Source organism: Melospiza georgiana, chromosome Z (genome assembly GCF_028018845.1).
Source record: "Melospiza georgiana isolate bMelGeo1 chromosome Z, bMelGeo1.pri, whole genome shotgun sequence".
NCBI classification, from domain to species: Eukaryota; Metazoa; Chordata; class Aves; order Passeriformes; family Passerellidae; genus Melospiza; species Melospiza georgiana.
Window position 1 is genome coordinate 37,942,159 of NC_080465.1, and position 18,052 is coordinate 37,960,210.

An 18,052-nucleotide genomic window follows, 5' to 3' on the forward strand; every position below is an offset into this window, starting at 1 on the left:
CAAGGTACACATTTTAGATAGAAATATTAAATCAATCTTCACTTTGTCTTCATTATTATAGGATCTTCTGCCCAGAAAAGATGAAGCTGTCTTACAGTTCTCTGGTGGCTGTAGCTGAAAGATCCTTGTGGTCTGTCTTTAATGGTGTGGCAAGTTTTGTTGCTTGATCTTGCAACCTAGTCTGTCAGACTTCTTAAAAGAAACTGCCCCTCTGTCTTAAAAAGGCTGCCGTTATTGAATCTGATATCTAGAATTATGACGTCCTTGCTCTAATTGTTTAATTAGGGTTTAATTCAAAGTGTTTTTTAGATTATGAGAACTCTGAAACATTGTCATGCCTGTGAATTTCATGGTCTTGTGAGGGGTAGAATGTGGAAATAAATTTAATAAAATCTGTTCTTTCAGCACATAAATGAAATGCTGACTTTGTAAAAAATAGGGATTTTAAAATTTTTTATTTTTTGAGCTACCTTGACAGAAATATATTTTGACAAGATTCTATAGCTAACCAGTTTTTCTATTTCGGATTTTTGGAAGCTGCTAAGCGTGTTTGTGCCCTATTGAGGGCTAGCATAATTCACCGTCTCTAAAAAGCAAATTATATTTAATTTCAAACAGAATTTTATTGTTAATAATGACTGTCACTGGGTCCTGGTGGTCTCCTGCATTTTTTTGAGTCTGCACCTTGTATGAGAAATGCTACTTGTGTTTTTGTAGGCAGATTCATATTTTCTGTGAGCCAGGTATTCTGCCATGTACTCATTGAGTACTTGCCTTGCGAGTGGAGAGAGTTGTTAACTTGAACGGAACTGTTCAATTGCTTGTGAACGTGGGTCTGCACAATCAAACACAGCAATAGTCTATTAACTTGTATGGAAGAAATCTAGAGAGTGAAGTGGATTTTTCTTACCCTGACTTTGTTGCTGAACTCCAGTATGTAACCTAGTCAGTACTTTGTTTCTTAAAAATGATGTGTCTAGCACATAATGGCTAATTTAGAGTAATGTGGAATTTTACTGACTGCTGTGCTGCTTATAAAATTGTTACAAAACAGTTTGACTTGGAAAAGCTTTGAATTCAACTAGAATAAATTTAATGCGACTGCCTTTAATTAAATTTGCTTAAACTAAATAATGTAATTTGTATTGATTATGCTTCTGCAGTTCATTTGGATTTTTGTTTTTAATTAAGATTCAGTAATCTTGTTTTACCTTCCAGAGCTATTCGTAAAATGACTGTGAATAAAAAGCATGTTAATTAAGTTAACACTTTCATAAATTTATTAAACTAAAAGCATGTAATTTTTTTTTCCCTATGAAGGTATCGTATACAGAGAACAGTTATTAGAAGGACAACAACTCAATTTTACTTGAATTTATCTTTTGTCCCCTTAGCAAATCCAGCCCTCATATAGTCCCCAAACAGTGTGGGTATGTTTTGCTCCACTTGCCTCAGAAGCTGCCAACGCTATCTTCTGAAGCTGATGGGATGGTTACTAAAGTGCACCAGGACCTTGTAACTTCCTTGGGCATCCTGTAACTTGCTGTGGAGCTTCTCCCTGTGAGCTAGCATCTGTGCAGCACTGAAACAGTCTCAAACTCAAATGCTCACATAATCATTTTCTGGCAAGGGAGTTGCCCACTGATAGAACTGCCTATGTCGAGAGCAATCCAGAATGAAAGGTTGGCTGTATCAACTGAGGCCATAAATGCTGTGCTAAGATTTATTGCTATTACTTTGGTTTCTTCCCCTCTCTTTGTTAGGACTACTAGCACTTTGAAAAGAAAGTTTAAAATAAATTTAAGCCAAGGTGATATACATGCATTTTCTTACGAGCATCCAGTGAGAAATGTGCAATTTAGGTCTGCATCTGTGCATGTGAAGGAGAAGCCATGTAAAGTGAAGGCTACTGGAAATCTTGAAAGGGAGAAAAAATGAAAGCCTGGCTGTCGAGCTGATTATAGGCATTTGCCATGTACCTTAACACTAGACTGAAAAGCTGCAGAAATTCAGCTAGCTGAGTTCACAGAGGTCTACGCAAATACTGGTGCAGACAGTTCTAAGTGGTAGCTTTAAACATCAGGTTTTGAACTTTAACATTTAGTTTACCTGAACTCATTCAGAAAGATTGATCTGCTGTTGTCTCACTAAGTCCTTTTTGTTCAAAGTAACTCTTTCAGCTACTGGTAATGCAGTGGTACCACGTAAATTCTGACAGATAATTTGTCATAAGGGAAGACCTTCTCCCTCTCTACCATTGCCTGAAGGCACCTGAAAGTGAGGTGAGGGTTGGGCTTTTCTCTAAGTCACAAGTTATAGGACAAGAGGAAGTGGTCTCAAGCTGCACCAGGGGAGCTTTAGATAAGGTATTATCACACATTTCCTCATGGAAGGTGTTCTCAGGTATTGGCCAGGCTTCCCAAGGACATGGCTGTGTCACCATCCTGAAGGTATTTAAAAGACCTGTGGATGTGACCCTTTAGGAATGCTTCAGTGGTGACCTTGGCAAAGCTGAGCTTAAGATCATTGAGTCCAGCTGTTAAAGGTTTTTTCCAACGTAAATAATTTTATGATTTTCTAATATTTCCTCTCTCTTGTTTACCCTATTTCTATGCCATTAACAAATACTAGTAAGTTTTTAGGGAGAACTAGTTCACCACACTTCCTTTAGTTTTCTTCTTCATACACATTTCTATTTTAAAAAAATCCTACCATCAATACATTCTAGCATGTTCTTTTTCATTTAGAAAAGAGAAGAAAAGTAAACTTCCATTCTCATTCTTGTGGTAGTATGTGGTAAGAATTAAGCAAATAACTTGAAGGACACTGACCATTTGCCAAAGAAACTGCAGTTCATATTTGACAATGGTATCTAAGATTTCTCTGCAGAGGGAGATTAGTTATTACTGCTTCGACATCTTTTAAACTTGTAGGCATTACAATTTAACTTCAGACACCAGAGAAATACTTTGATTTCTTGTATTACATATGCACAATACTGCTCCTACATGCAACAGCCACAAATCATTGAATTCAGTGTCCTAAGATACAGGTTTCATCTATACACTAGAGAATTTTGACAATATATTTAGAGTGCATATGCAAAGATTTCCTAGCTAAAATTTCAAAATTTCAGTAGCACTTTTGGGGTGGCGTAAAGAAACACAATTACATTAGCTTTAAAATTATCTAACTCTCCTGAATTTAAAGATGACGTTAAATTTACAGTATAATACAATAATAGAGATGCATACTGGAGGCATAAAATATTTAACAGTTTGTATTGGGGGAAGCTGTCCACCAAATAGTAGACTACTTTTTAAAAAGGTAAGAAATATGAAGCCAGAACACTGAAAGGAAGAAACCTGCAGAGAGCACCACCTCACCTTTGCTGCATCTGAAGACGCAGTCTGTTATTCCTTAAGTTCAGCTGAATTAATTTTAGGGCTGCCATGACGTTCAAATCTTTTAAAACCCAAGGCAGTTCTACCTGCCACATTCAACTCTTGTGCAGCTATGGATCTCTTGATTTTGTTTCATTGTACTATTCCTTTTAAGTTTTCAAGAAATTTCAAGTTATCAAATGCATAGGTTGTCAAATACGTTTTAGAGTTCAAAATTAACTTTATAGTTGTAACCTTACCTGTTGGCTATTAAACACAACTTTCCTAAAGGTAGACACCAGTCTGAACGTTAGATGTGTTTAGAGCTTTTTCAATACTTTTTTACAATACATGCTCTTCCTACATTCAAGCTCCATCATTCACAGCCTAAACGGCAAACAAGATATCCGAAAAATAGGAGGACTCCAAAAAATACTACCCACAACCACTGCATGCCCCACCATCAGCAGCCTCACTCCAATAGGAACACCATTTCTAGCAGGATTCTACACAAAAGACCAAATCATGAAGGTGTTTCTCAGTCTCCAGTGTCTACTAAGAGTTCACTCTCTTTACTAGACTGTTAAACCAGCACAGCTGATTTTGCCCTTTCCTCCATATCATTGTATTAACTAATATATTAAGGAGATGTCTACTGGAAAGGTTTTTTCCAACTGAGAACAAGTCAACGAAGAAAATGCGTCGGATTGAAACCTCTTCTGAGTCATACAAGCCAAGGCTTTTATAAGCCTTATCATTAAAATCAGAGAATACTGAAAAACTGTAAAAACTTCTGCTGAATAAATTGCCCACTTTTTTTTTTTATTTTCTGCATTTACTTCATTACTTGTACATCCATCAGGCTATAAGCTTTCAGAATGTACAAGGGAGGAAGTAGAGGCAATGACTCTCTGATTAGGGAGTATTTTGACAGCATAGAGCTCAAGGTTAGGATAGAGCTGAACAACTGTGGGTAAGACTCAGGGGGCTAACAGCACAAACATCATGGAGGAACTCGACTATAGACCCAACCAGGATGAAGAGCTGGACAAAATATTCTGTGAGCAGCTCGGAGAAGTAATCTCATGACCACTGCACCTTGTTCTTATGAGACGCTTTAACTTGCCAGATGTCTACTGGAAACTCAATACAGCAGAAAGAAGGCACTCTATGTAAAGTTCCTGGAAAGCATGGAAAGTAACTTCATGACATAACTGGTAAGAGCCTATCAGGAATGAGGTCCTGCTAGACTTGCAGTTTACAAACAGAGAAAGGCTGGTGGGAAATGTGGTGGAAAGGGATTGTCTTGGGCACAATGATAAGAATTTTTAATTCTTGGTAAAGTAAGGAAGGGTGTCAATAGAATCTCCACCCTCGACTTTAGAGGGCCAACTCTGGCCTATTCAGGACACTGGTTTGAAGAGTCTCCTTCACAGCTCTGAAGGTTCAGGAGCATCCCTACGGGTTGAAAGACCAGATGGTGGGGAATAAGGTGGCCTGGCTGAACAGGGAGCAGGGAGTTTTCACAGGAACTCAGTGAAAAGAGTTTATGACCTTTGGAAAAGGTGGCAGGCATCGCTTGAAGAGTATAAGGATGTAATGAAGTCCTGCAGAGAGAAACCTACAACTGGCCACTGCTGTGAAGACAATAGAAATTGTTTTTATAAATACATCAACAACAAGAGGACAGCCAAGGAAAATCTCCCCACTATTCTGGAGGCAGAGGAGAACACTGTCACCCAGGCTAAAGAAAAGACTAAGGTACTTAATGCCTTCTTTGCCTCAGTCAGAAAGCTTCCCCACAGCAACTAGCCCCTGAGCTGGTAACAGGGAGGAGAACAGATCCCCTGTAATCGAGAAGAAAATAGTTAGTGGCTTGCTATGCCACTTAGACATTCACTCAGTCTATGGAACCAGAGGGGATTCATCCACAGGAGGGTGAGGGAGCGGGTGGAAGAGCTCACCAGGCTGCTCTCCACCATTTTTCACCAGTCCTGGTTAACTGGGGAGGTCCCAGAGGTTGGCCAGTGTCATGCCCATCAAAAAGAACTGTCGAGGGAACTACAGGCCTGTCAGCCTGACCTCAGTGCCATGACAGGTTATTGGACAGATTATCGTAATTATGATCACACAGCACATACAGGACAACCAGGAGATCGGGCCCAGCCAGCAGAGCTTTGTAGAAGACAGGTCCTGCTGTACCAACAGTATCTCATTTAATGAGCACACATGGACTGGACACAGAAAAAGCTGCTGAAGTTGTCTGCCTGGACTTTAGCAAAGCCTTTGATATTGCCTCTCACAACATTCTTCTGGAGAAACTAGGAGTTCATGGCTTGGACAGACACACTGCTCATTGTGCAAAAAATCATCTGTATGGCTGGAACAAAGAGTGGTAATAGATGCAGTTACATCCAGATGATGGTCATCAACAACTAGGGTTCCCCAGAGCACAGTCTGAGGCCAGTTCTGTTTTAATAGCTTTATCAATTATCTAGACAAGGGGATTGAGTGCACGCACCCTCAGTCAGTTTGCAGATGACACCAAGCTGGGTGGGAGTGCTGACCTGCTGGAGGGCAGGAAGGCTCTGCAGAGGGATCTGGGCAGGCTGGATCATGGGCCGAGCCCAGTGGTGTGAGGTTCAACAAGGCCCAGTGCTGGGCCCTGCCCTTGGGTCACAGCAACCCCAGGCAGTGCCACAGGCTGGGGCAGAGTGGCTGCAAAGCTGCCACAGGAAAAGGCCCTGGGGGTGCTGGTGACAGCAGCTGAGCGTGAGCCAATGAGGAAAGACATTGAAGCACAAGAGTGAGACCAGAGAAGGGCAATGACGTTGGTGAAGACATTCAAGTACAAGTCCTGTGAGGAGTGCTTGAGAGTGCTGAGGGTTTAGCCTGGAGAAAATGAGGCTCAACAGGGACTTTGTCACTCTCCACAACTACCTGAAAGGACGTTGTAGTGAGCTGGGGGTTCGTTTCTTCTCCCACTCAACAAATGACAGTATGAGAAAATACAGGTTCAAGCCACACCAGGGGAGGTTCAGGCTAGACATCAGGAAGAATTTTTCACTGAAAAGGTGGTTGGGCATTGGAAAGATAGGTCAGGGAAGCAGTGGAGTCACCATCCCTTGATGTATTCAAGAAACAACTGAATGTGGCACTTAGCGCTATGGTTTAGTTGATACATCAGTCTTCAGTCAAAGGCTGGACAGAGATCTTGGAATTTTTTTCTAATATTACAGATTCTATGATTCTATGCTGTACACCAAAAAAAAAAGGAAGATATGCACACCACAGAACAAGATTTCAATCTAAAATATCTTCAGTTATACACACCTTAAACAGTTGCTTTATTATCTTGTACTACAAGTTTTCTGATCAGATTTACGATGAGACAAACTGAACTTGTTTCTTTAAACTTTATTTAAAGTTTCACTATTTATGTTTCTTTCCAGATATCAAAATTCCTAGTTAAACTAAAGTGCTTCCACAAACAGTAAAGACTAAAGAAGATTTAAGAGCAGAAGTCTGTTGTCTTCACAAATATTAACATCAGTGTACGTAGCTTCAACTTAAAAACATCCAAAAACAGAATTGGTTTTGAAGAATAATAAATACATTAAGCTGCAAACAAAACTGACTACTGAGAGGCATATATATTGCTAGAAGTATAATCCCTACTATCAAAAAAACAACTATAAATTAAATTTCAATGGCAGCTTGATGTACTATCTAATAGTTATCCCTTTTTCATCACCTTCCTGAGATTCTCACAAAGAAATAACCACAGGAAATATTTCCTTACACATGAATTTTCTGCTTACTTACCAACTTTGCTGCTTTTCCATAATCAATCCATCGAACAGTGGCAAAGTTTGTTGACTCTGCACAATTAAATCCATGGTTAAACCCTGCATGGTATCCATATGGGAAAGTGATCATAAATTCTCCTGCCTCTTGGGTAACCTGTAATAAAAAAAAATTTTTAAAGGCCAAAATAAATAAACTAAAAAAAAAAAAACTCAACGTGAACCACATTACAAAGCATTTCTAGCCCTAAGCAATGAAAACTATATACTCCTATATAACTAACTAAAACAAGTATTTTTTTTCTTTTACCTTGCAGAGAGATGAGATTTAATTTAAACAGAAAGTATATTTGAGACAATGTTCTTTATGCTAAAATACATAGCTAGGTGCAATAATTAACAAATTCAGAAAGAACTCAAAGAAGGTTATCTTGGAACAGAGACTCACTGGTAATAAAACTTGAAAATAACTAGAAAACACAGTATGAAGAAGATACCATTCTCATTGGCTGAGAGGAAGCAAAGACAGGCTGGATCAAAATAGCCACAACTGCCATGACTAAATGTTGTGCAAAATGTCCCAAGAGAAAGCTATTAAAACACAAATTTTAAGCTGCCACTGTCCTTCCCCTCTTTCTCTTTAGGCAAAATTTTAGAGAGCAGGAGCAGTCTGGAACTATTGGTAAGAATTCCAAATAGCTAAAGGACAAAGGGGATAAAAGGTGATTCTGAAAGACGAAAAGCTGGACTACAGTTGAATTCTGACATTAAAAAGATTGAGCAAGGATAACTTCAAAAGACTACAACCAAAAGAAAACATGCAAAGACCACTGGATCAACAAGATACTACAGAAAGCAGAAAACAAAAAATGAAAAGAAAAAGCCACCCTAAAACTCAATGCACAGTAATTATATTTTGTATATACAAAAATAACAAAATCCCAACTAGTGTTACAAGACTTGAAAAGCTTTTAGAGTAAACTATAAAAAAATGTGTGTTAACATTAACAAATCACTAGTCAGGTTACTCTCTTTCAAGAGAGAAATCTCATCTTCCTACACTAGGATGGACTGCTGCTCTCCTATATGGAGAAAGAGGAGACAGCACTTCTTGTCAGTCACTAATATTCTCTCCACACAGTGACAGCTTAAATCTCTTTAAGTCAGACCTCCAGAGACTTTATCAAGGACAGGCTAGTCAAAGACTTGAAACAGCACACTGTCTTCCAAATTATCTGATAAGAGTTAATGAATAAAGTAGATTATACAGAAGTAAATACTTAAAAGAGATTCTCCATGCTCTGTTTGATACACATTTTATGTGAAAAATACATCAGACAACAGACCCACTGAAAAGCAAACAGATCTATTTAAATGAAGCAAATAATCTGAGCAGTGACTGATGACTATTCAACATATGCACTTGTTTATTACAGGAAAATAAGGAGACTTCTCAGAGTCTAAATAGATTGTGTTGAGTGTGCGGCAATGCTTTGCATAAGCAATACAGTGAGAAAAACTACAAGGACAAATATGACTCTTTTTAGGGGCATATCCTTATGACTTAAAATCACAAAAATGAAGGGTTAAATTTTAAACAGTCACCAAAATTAAAATTTACAACTTCAAACATTTTTCTTTATAATGTAATGTCCTAAACCTCAGCTTTCTACTGATATAGGTATCTTACATTCAATTTCTGCTTTTACAATCTTCTTCAAAATTGTTATTTTAAAATTTTATAAATTCTTTTTGTGCTTTTTTGCCCAGTGCAAGAACACACAGGGTTAGCACTTCAAAGAGGTCTATTTCTGATTGTATTAAGAGATGAAGGAAAGACAGGAAAACAAGAAAAATAGCCATCAAGGCTAGAGAAAAAAAACGGATCTTACATTTTGCATGGTTAAATTTTTTGTGGATCCATATTTAGTATATACATGCAAATGCACACATAGTTGCATATATTGTAACTGTTACTGTAGGACTTCAACAATTGCTGTGCGAATGTTTAAGAAAGATTATTCTCAACGCTAACGATTCCAAAATTTATCTCAATACACCCTCCCACTGCTGACAGTTTAGCAGGTGTTCTATTACAACAAGCAGCAGTTCAGCTGCCACCTGGTAGGCGTAGGCTGACTTATCAGCATTCAGCACATTTCCACTCCTATCACTTTGAGCCATGAGAGATCACAGCCTGGTTCTCTATATTCACTTTCTCAGTGAATCCCATTAATTACAATTACACTTGGGTACAGTCTGCTTCCTCCGAAGACTAGGTGATAGAACCAAACTTAAATATTTAACTGTTTGTAGCACTTTTTTTCCTTTCCCCCTCCCACCTTTTAGAGGATTATTATCCTCTACATTGAACCACAGTAATAACCAAGACACCAAAATACAAAGATCAACTGCCTTACCCCACCTCAAATGTGTCATACTGAAAAAAAGTATGATGACATTCTGCAATACGCTACTTTAAACACCAACCACTGAAAATTACACTGTTCAGAGTAATGTTCTGTAAATCCAAAACTATAAATATGGTTATAAAACCATCCAGCTTGGAAAGTTTCACCTGACATTTCATGATAAAGCACAAGGCTATGAAGGGAATCAGTATATTTACCTATATATTACAAAAACTGAATGCGGCTACATTTCCATATGATAATAAATCATTCCGAAAACAAACTACTTATTTTATGAGTAATTTATTTAAAAAAGCTTGTTTTCTGAGGCAGGCAGTATCATTCTAAATGCCTCCATTTCTTCAATTTTACACACAGGTTGATTTAAGCATGAAAAGTGATGTTCCAAAAAGGCATTAAACACATCTGTGTCTTTATCCCATCTATGCTGCCAATAGGATTGATAACAGAGATGTCCCAATTCTTTCTGGGCATGTCTTACACAGCCTTCTCTGCTCCCCTCATCATTCCACCGGTGAGGAGAATGAGGGAGCACAAGAAGTTGGGAGGGGACACAGCCAGGACCGCTGAGACCATGGTACCCTGCTCAGTACATAAAGCTGGGAAAAAAAGAAGGCAGGGCAATGGTTTGGAGTGGTGACATTTGTCCTGCCAAGTCACTGTTATGCGTGACAGGGCTCTGCTTTCCTTGGAATGACTGAACACCTGCCTGCCCATGGGAAGCACTGAATTAACTCCTCATTTTGCTTGGCTTGTGTGAATAGCTTTCCCTTTCCCTATTAAACTCTCTCTGTCTCAGTTTTAAACTACAAGTTTTCTACCTTTTATCCTTCCAGTTCTCACCCCATCTCACCAAGGAGGAGTGAGCAAACACCTGTCGGGTGCCTAGCTTCCAGATGGGCAAAACTGGACATAAAATATTATTTTCTTTTTTTATTTCCTTTTTCATCAACTAAACCAGACAGGAAGCACTGTATTCTCCTGTATTTTAGGCCAGGGAACAAGTTAAGCAAAGTTATACACACACCCACATCATATCAATAAATAAATAGCTCATATACAAAAACAGGAAACACAATAATAAGCAAGGTGTGTGGCAAGGATAGTTTACACGACCACATTGCAGTGGGAATAAACTGAGAAAAAAATGTATATTGCCTGTTTTTCCTGAACAACTTAAAACAATCTGAACAATGGGAAACCAGGAATCATAGCCCTTTAATGATCAAAAGCCTTTTGAAAACTCAGTATTAAAATAAAGAGATATTGTGGCAAGGGACCTTCCGAATCAAGTAGGTTTCCTTCCTTCTAAGTAGGTTTACAGAACTCCAGAATTTAAAACTTTAGAATTCACAAAATGTATAAAATAAGCACACTTAAAAATAAAAGCAATGCATTGAAAATATTTTATTAGCTGGCACCTACATGAAGTTCAAAATGAAAAAAAATCTTGGAGAAAGAAAAAGAAAGTGAATATTTCAGATGTTTTTAAAAGCAGCTATGTATTAAATTCATCCGCAAAGAAGAAAGACAGGTATTCTTCTCAGTTTCTGTTTGTATAATGCGCTTATCAAACATTTATTCTGCCAATTAAAATATATTTTAAATTAAGTAAAAGTCCTTTTGGCTTTATTCCACCTTAAATCTTTCAGGCCCTTATAATGATAAAGTTACATTTAACTGCCTCAGAAAAGCAACATACAGACAAAAAATTAATACTCATATTAAAATATTACGTATACAACTTAACAAAGTGAGTTAAGAAGTCTTTCAGTCAACAGAAAATCACATCAAAGTTACCATGAAAATAAATTAAAAATAAAAAATTTTGGTAACGTCTTAGAAAAAAAACCCACAGAAATGCTGTCATGGCTACAAGTGTTTAATGCCAAAACTAAAACTATTAGAAGTTTCAACACTATTAGAAGTTTCATGCAGCCACTATCTAAAAACAAATTAAAGTTTTCTCATCGTTACTATAACAATGTTTATACTAAACACAATCTAACTCAATTCATAAAAGTAGAGTTTAAAAAGAAACATTAATGTACCTTGTCAAAAGGAATTCCATACTTTTTCAATATTGAGGGAGAAATCAGAGTCATCTTGTGGCGAAGAAAAGCATTACATCCTTGAGAGCTGCTCGGAAAGAACCCTAATGAGACAAGAAAAGCAAAGCTGTACATCTTTTCATTAAATCAAATAGGAAATCTTTGTAATATTTTTCAATATTTAATACTGTTAAAACTTGCTTTAGAATTTTTTACCATGTCATTCTTAGGTTCTGACAGATTTCACAAAAATCAAGTGCACCTCCTAAGTTTTTCCACTGCTTTCCAGGGGGAGGGGCCACAGGGTCTTCCTTGTTTGTTAAGATATGAAATAATAGAATAAATGCAGACCTGTACATTTAGGCATACTTTCTTACCCTTTAGAGAAATACATTTTTTCCAGAAGCTTTTTTTATGTTAATGCTCATTCTGCACGCATGAAAATCGATTGCAGTAAATAACTTTAGAAGGATTCCATGAAGACTAGGTTTACCTTGCACTAACAAACTATCCCTACAGTAAAGAAATACAACTTCCTAACTTTGTACAATATGTTGTATTCCTCTCACATAAATGGTAGTTCATCATTCACAGAAGCACTTTAATTATTAGAAAAACATATTTACTCAATTATTAAAATAAATCATTTTCAAACAATCATCTGAATTTTTTTAATGCCTTGAGAAAAATAAATGAATAACAATTTTCCATAATATGTAGCTTTCTCTCTAATGTTAGATTTAATTTCTTCACTCTGGTGAGTTATCTATTATATCCACTAATCACCCTAAAACTTCAGAACAATCTAAAAGTTATCCTATTATAGTTGTTACACTCTATGTACATTCAATCTAGCACACTCACCAGTACTGGAAGAACAACATTTTTCTGATTTCTCAGAAATTAGGTTAAGCAGCACTTAAACAGCAAAAGTATAATGTAGACTTGTGCTGGTCAATGTACTAAGGAGCCTGCTAAGCTGCCCTGAGATCAAATTTTACTAAAATTCATCATTCTTATATTTTTTTTCTCTCACCAACAAGAAGCATGAATTCTTTACTCTTTCTTTGAATTGCAAATAATGTTTTAAGTTTCAAAAAGTACTATTTGATAGGTACAGTTATATATATGTGGCTTCACTGACCAAAGAAAAAGAAACTAGCCCCCAGTTATAGGACTCCAGCAAAAAAAATTCAACCAATTTTTTCACAATTAATGCCTATAACATAGATGATAGCAGTCAAAACTTAAAACCTACAGTTTCTGAGCATCAAGAAACCTCAGTCCTGAGCAGTATAATAACAGAAATACACGGGAACTTACTGTGAAAAACGTGACTGGAAATGATACTTGAGACTTGCAGGAAGAGCTGGTATGAAAAGTAGCTAAAAGCTTAATTGCTAAAAGCAGAGAGTTTAACTGAATTTTCCTTGAGAAAACAAATTTTGGATCAAATTATGTTATTGCAATATGCTTAATTAGTTCAACACAAGATGATACAAAGCAAACGATGGGCAGACATCCAAAACTTAAGTTGTACCATTCCAGCTCCAAGAGACCAGACATAGCTGTGACAAGTCCAACTAGAAGGCAGGCTTGTTGCTGAATCCCAAGAAAGCCGCAAATAACACAGAGCACCAGAACACAACCTGCTCAAAATCCACTACTAGAAATTTACAAGAATACATTTGCTGTGGTTACAGAGCCCTCACAGTGAAATCAAAGTGCAGCCTACACGTTCTGTACTGTTGTAAAATATCTTTTGACTTGTCAAAGTCTACACTTTTGCACACAAAATTTTCAGCCTCATTCATCTCATTTTCTCAAAGGAACTCCCCTTCAATAAACAAGGTAAGAAAGAAAGGTAGTATTTCCTCATTACAAGACTCTCTTTATCAGAAGATCCTTTGTCTGCCAGGTTAAATGTAAGTCACACAAGCTTTTCTTCCAGAAAATAAAATCTCTGTGGGAGAATTGGCTAACGGATGTAAAATTGCTGAATAAAGGACTTTGCATTAGAAATGTTATAAGACTCTTACAAAAACATTAAATGCAGGCCAATTCAAGATGTCCACGATATTAAGAATCATTCTGAAATACCAAGCTGATGTTAAAATTGCCAATTAAAAGAATTACCATGCAATCCTGTATGTTTAGTGAAATCCCACTTTCAAAAGAAAAAATTCTGAAACCTATCTAGACTGTAAATACTTTTCAACTTCTGTAGCACACTCATGCTTTTAAGGGACACATGAAATTTTAATTTAACCACTAACACTAATCCATTAACTCTAAATCAGTTCTGCAAGAGCAGGTATTTTGTAGGAATTCACATGCAATCCCAGTTTCTTGGATGGTCTCTTGAGACATGGCAGACCTATACCCTATTCACTCCTTGGAAACTACTACAAAGAAACAAAATAAGAATTCAAAACAATTACTTCATAGAAGCCAATGAGAAATAATCAGAGTGCAGGGTAAAACTGAATAAGGTTGCTCATTGATTTATGTCTATGAGAAAAAGACCATCAAATTGAAAATTCTCCAATACATGATTTACAGAAACACTGTCACACTTAACAGCTAAAGCAGAATTGGAAGTCCACATGGTAAGTATGTGATTCAATACCTGCCAGCCAAATGTTTGGGTATAAACAACTACAAGGAGAGAACCTTTATCCAAACTCAAGTTTCCTCTCAGCTTTTTAAAACCCTTATTTAGTTAGTCCAATGTCATGGTTTGGGCCTGGCACAGAGCCAGTGCCCCCATGAGAATACCCTCTCCCTGGTGTCTGCTGTGAGATGTGACCAGGAATAAGCAAAGCAGGCTCCTACTTAGAAATAAAGAAAACTTTATTACCTAAACTACAAGAAAAGAAGGAAAAAAACTACAAGGGAAAAAATTGAAAACCTTACAAAAAAGCACTTTCCTCCTCCCCACCACCAAAATTTCCCAATCCAATACATTCCCCCAAATCACCAACTGCCCAGTCTGGCACCACCCTTTAGGATATTCAAACTTTAGTCCATGAAGAGATTTATTTAATGTCATTTAATGTTAATGAAAGTAAATATAAATCAAATTAACATACATAAGCTCAAGGTTATGATTATTTATTATTTTTTCAGGCCTACATTTAAAGGACTTATACAAAATATTAATAATAATTTGCAGATCAGTACTATCAAAACAATGGCAGAGACTACAGAAGTACTAAGTTTTCTAGTAATTCTCTTTTTAGATTTTACTTTGATAGGTTTAAACTTAATATAATTTATTTAAATTATTTTAACATGATCTGAACTAATTTGATTTAACTTTCTGTGTGAACATGAAAAAAATTAGGAGGGTAAGTCTGCATAACAACCATCACAAAGGAACAATGGCAATTTGTATGCTATACAAAGCCGAATACAAAAGCCACAAAGAGGCTTTCAAGTGGTATGAAACACAACTGTAGGTATACCCAGATTAATCTGTTCAAACCTTTATTATCTCTTAAATAAGACTTTTCTAACTTGACTAATTATTTTTCAGAGGAAAAGTTCCATTCTTCCATTCCTAAAGTTTTCACATTCAAGATCCTTAGAAGTTATGCAAGTTCTACTTCAAGTCTCATTCGAATAATTATTTTAATTTGCTTTCATATATAAAATGTAGTGACCTGCATAAAAAAAAGTAATTAATACATCATAAAAAGCTTTGTAAGACAACCCTACATACTTACAATATATTAAACTTTACTTTAGTTTCTTCTTTAACATAATTGAACATCACAGATTGATGTCATCGCCTCTCTAAAACAGCTTCTGCACTCAAACAATCTATTAAAAGATCTCCAAAATCCTTCAATACAGCATTTGCCACTCTGCCTCTATTCTCTTTATTTTCTAACCCATTTTGTGAAACAAAAAATCATTTAAGAATACCATGGTATTGCAGATTAACATAACAACTTGTATAAAAATTGCAGTTAAGAGCCCACTTGAGGTTTTTATTACATTTATGTCTACATAAAATTGAAAAAAAAATCTACATAAATGAGAAAGCAGCTGAAGGGCAAAATCAAACTGTTGTCTTTATTAGATGCAAGTCTAATGTCTTTCAGAAAAAGCATTTGTAGCCGCCACAGTCAACCAAGATTTCAATGGAAAGCAAAAATGAAAGCAATCATGCACAAAAGGCATGTGTTGTAATTGTGATGTGCAGACAAGATAATGGAAAATATTCTAACCTTCCCTTAATTTTATGTATCAACTCCTGCCTTGACTTACACAATCTGTCACTTTTAATGTATTATTTTATTATTTTAATTATTTAGGAGCATTCAATTAATTCAGTAGGCATCTGGTCATCAGAGCTAACCTTCCTGAAGAAACTACTTTTCTTTTCCTTCAAATGTTGCATGCATGCAAAATTATTTTACCTTCACATGGTATTAAGTACAAAAGTCTCACTTACACTGTGTTTTATTAATGTTTTCTTTTAAGTGACATGCAGCTTACTTTATACTTTCATCTTTGTCAGATACCTTATATGAAACTGTATTTTACAAGGCACCAGCTGCAAAGTAGAAGACCACAGTGTGGAAACAATAAGAAATGGTGATTTTCAGTTTAAAAAAAAAAATCCATGGTTTTTATTGTTCATCATTGTAGTATCTTGTACATTCCATTCTCAGCTATTAGCTGGACCAAAAATATCATGGAAACAATCTACTCACAGAAAAATAACCCAGACTACATTAAAATGAAATACTGAAAGCTTAGTTTCACAGAATACATTCTTCAGCATTACCTAACTCACCTATCTTACATTGCCGCTACAATAATCATCTCCATATGAGTACCTAGTTTTCCTATAGAAATCCAGTTTCATTTAGTAAATGTAATGGAACAGATATTATTTGAAATTTTATCATCTCTGTTCAGTATCTGATTCTACGATTTGTTATTTGCTATTCAAAACATAGTACTGAAATAAAAATAATTAAGTTATGATCATAAGCATGACTCATTAAAGGAAGTTTTCCACTCACGCCACAGCTCTTTGCAACTTATTCTAACATAAAATTAAGAGCAGCTTAATTCTTACTTCTGTGGAGATGCATCCCATGCTGACTAGCACCCGGACATCAAGACACTGTTCCCCCAGTAAAACCTCTCATTTTCTGGAAAGAGTGGTCTTGGAGATTTCCATTTCTCTGACGCCTAATGTTTCATTTCTATTACAGTATTAGGTCACCATCAGCAGTAAGAGGGCTGTCTGCACCTTCAGGCCAGTTTCTTTTTTCATGTATCTCCAAAAGTTACCTACTTCCTAAATTTGTATAGGTTACTCCAATATCTACAGAAATCAAGGTATTTCAAGGAAAGAAGAAGCTCCTTTTTGTCTAAAACAAATAATAATACTGTGCGTCAGTACCACTTCATTTTTAGAAATGAGGGAACAAGTGTTGCTTCAACTGCCCATCCTTTTCCCTCACTCTGAAAATAAAGAAAAATTTGATGCATTTGATGCACTCACTACAGCACACTGAAACTTGAATGGTTTTAGAACACTGCAGAGCTGTTAACAAGCAATATGAAATTTACAGTAAATGCCAAAGCAGCCAAAAAATATTACATATAAAGTCTTATCTACCCAAAGATCTTACTCCCATCAAATGTAGAACTGTGTATAGAGAAGTGTTTACATACAGCATGAAAAGTCAGCTTCCTTTGACTGATCTAGTAGCAAATAGTTGCTGCTCCAAGATTCTGAAGGCCAGAGGCAGTTCCTATGCTCCTCTAACACATTTCTGTGCCACTGTGCTCCAATCTCACTCAGGATTCCATGAAAATTTTAGAATCCACCAGGGAGAGTAAGGAATGCTGTGAAATACTGTGAAATAAACTTTAGACTAACTTTGACAAGATACTTCATTTGGAGTCTCTACATACACCGGAAGACTCAATGAACAACTTTTCATGTTGCCCGTGTCAGTCATCACAAGTCTTTACCATATCCCCTTCCTTTTATTTACACTTCTACTAATTGAAAAGTTAAGAGTTTACTATCAGGTATGAAAAGAAAAAGGCAGGTTTTTCAACAGTCTTAGTGTCTCTCTCTGAAAATTTTCCAATTCTCTACTTCTTTTACTCTTTTATCATTTCCTGTAAAACTAAATTATTGAATCATCCTAAGTCAGTGTCTATTGCCCAGCCTACAAGTTCCAATTATTTTACCAGTGAAAAACAAACAGTGTATAGAGTTCTATATTTTGCATTAGGAAAAGAGACCGGAAAGCAAAGAAAACAACTGATAACTTTTTGAAATTATACCATGACAAAATTTAGGAATAGGAAATGTAATTATTCAGGTTGAAATCTGTTTTCCC

At 36.3% G+C, this 18,052-nt stretch overlaps 1 protein-coding gene across 1 annotated transcript in view; it reads right to left on the reverse strand.

Annotated features, from left to right (window-relative positions):
- KDM4C (lysine demethylase 4C) overlaps positions 1-18,052 on the reverse strand; it is a 252,376-nt gene that overhangs the window by 197,075 nt on the left and 37,249 nt on the right. Inside the window, exons 7-8 of the mRNA XM_058043746.1 lie at positions 11,673-11,776; positions 7,209-7,346 (exon numbers count right to left, since the gene is read on the reverse strand). Of these exons, the coding sequence (XP_057899729.1) occupies positions 7,209-7,346; positions 11,673-11,776 (242 nt within the window). The remainder of the gene's footprint in view (positions 1-7,208; positions 7,347-11,672; positions 11,777-18,052) is intronic.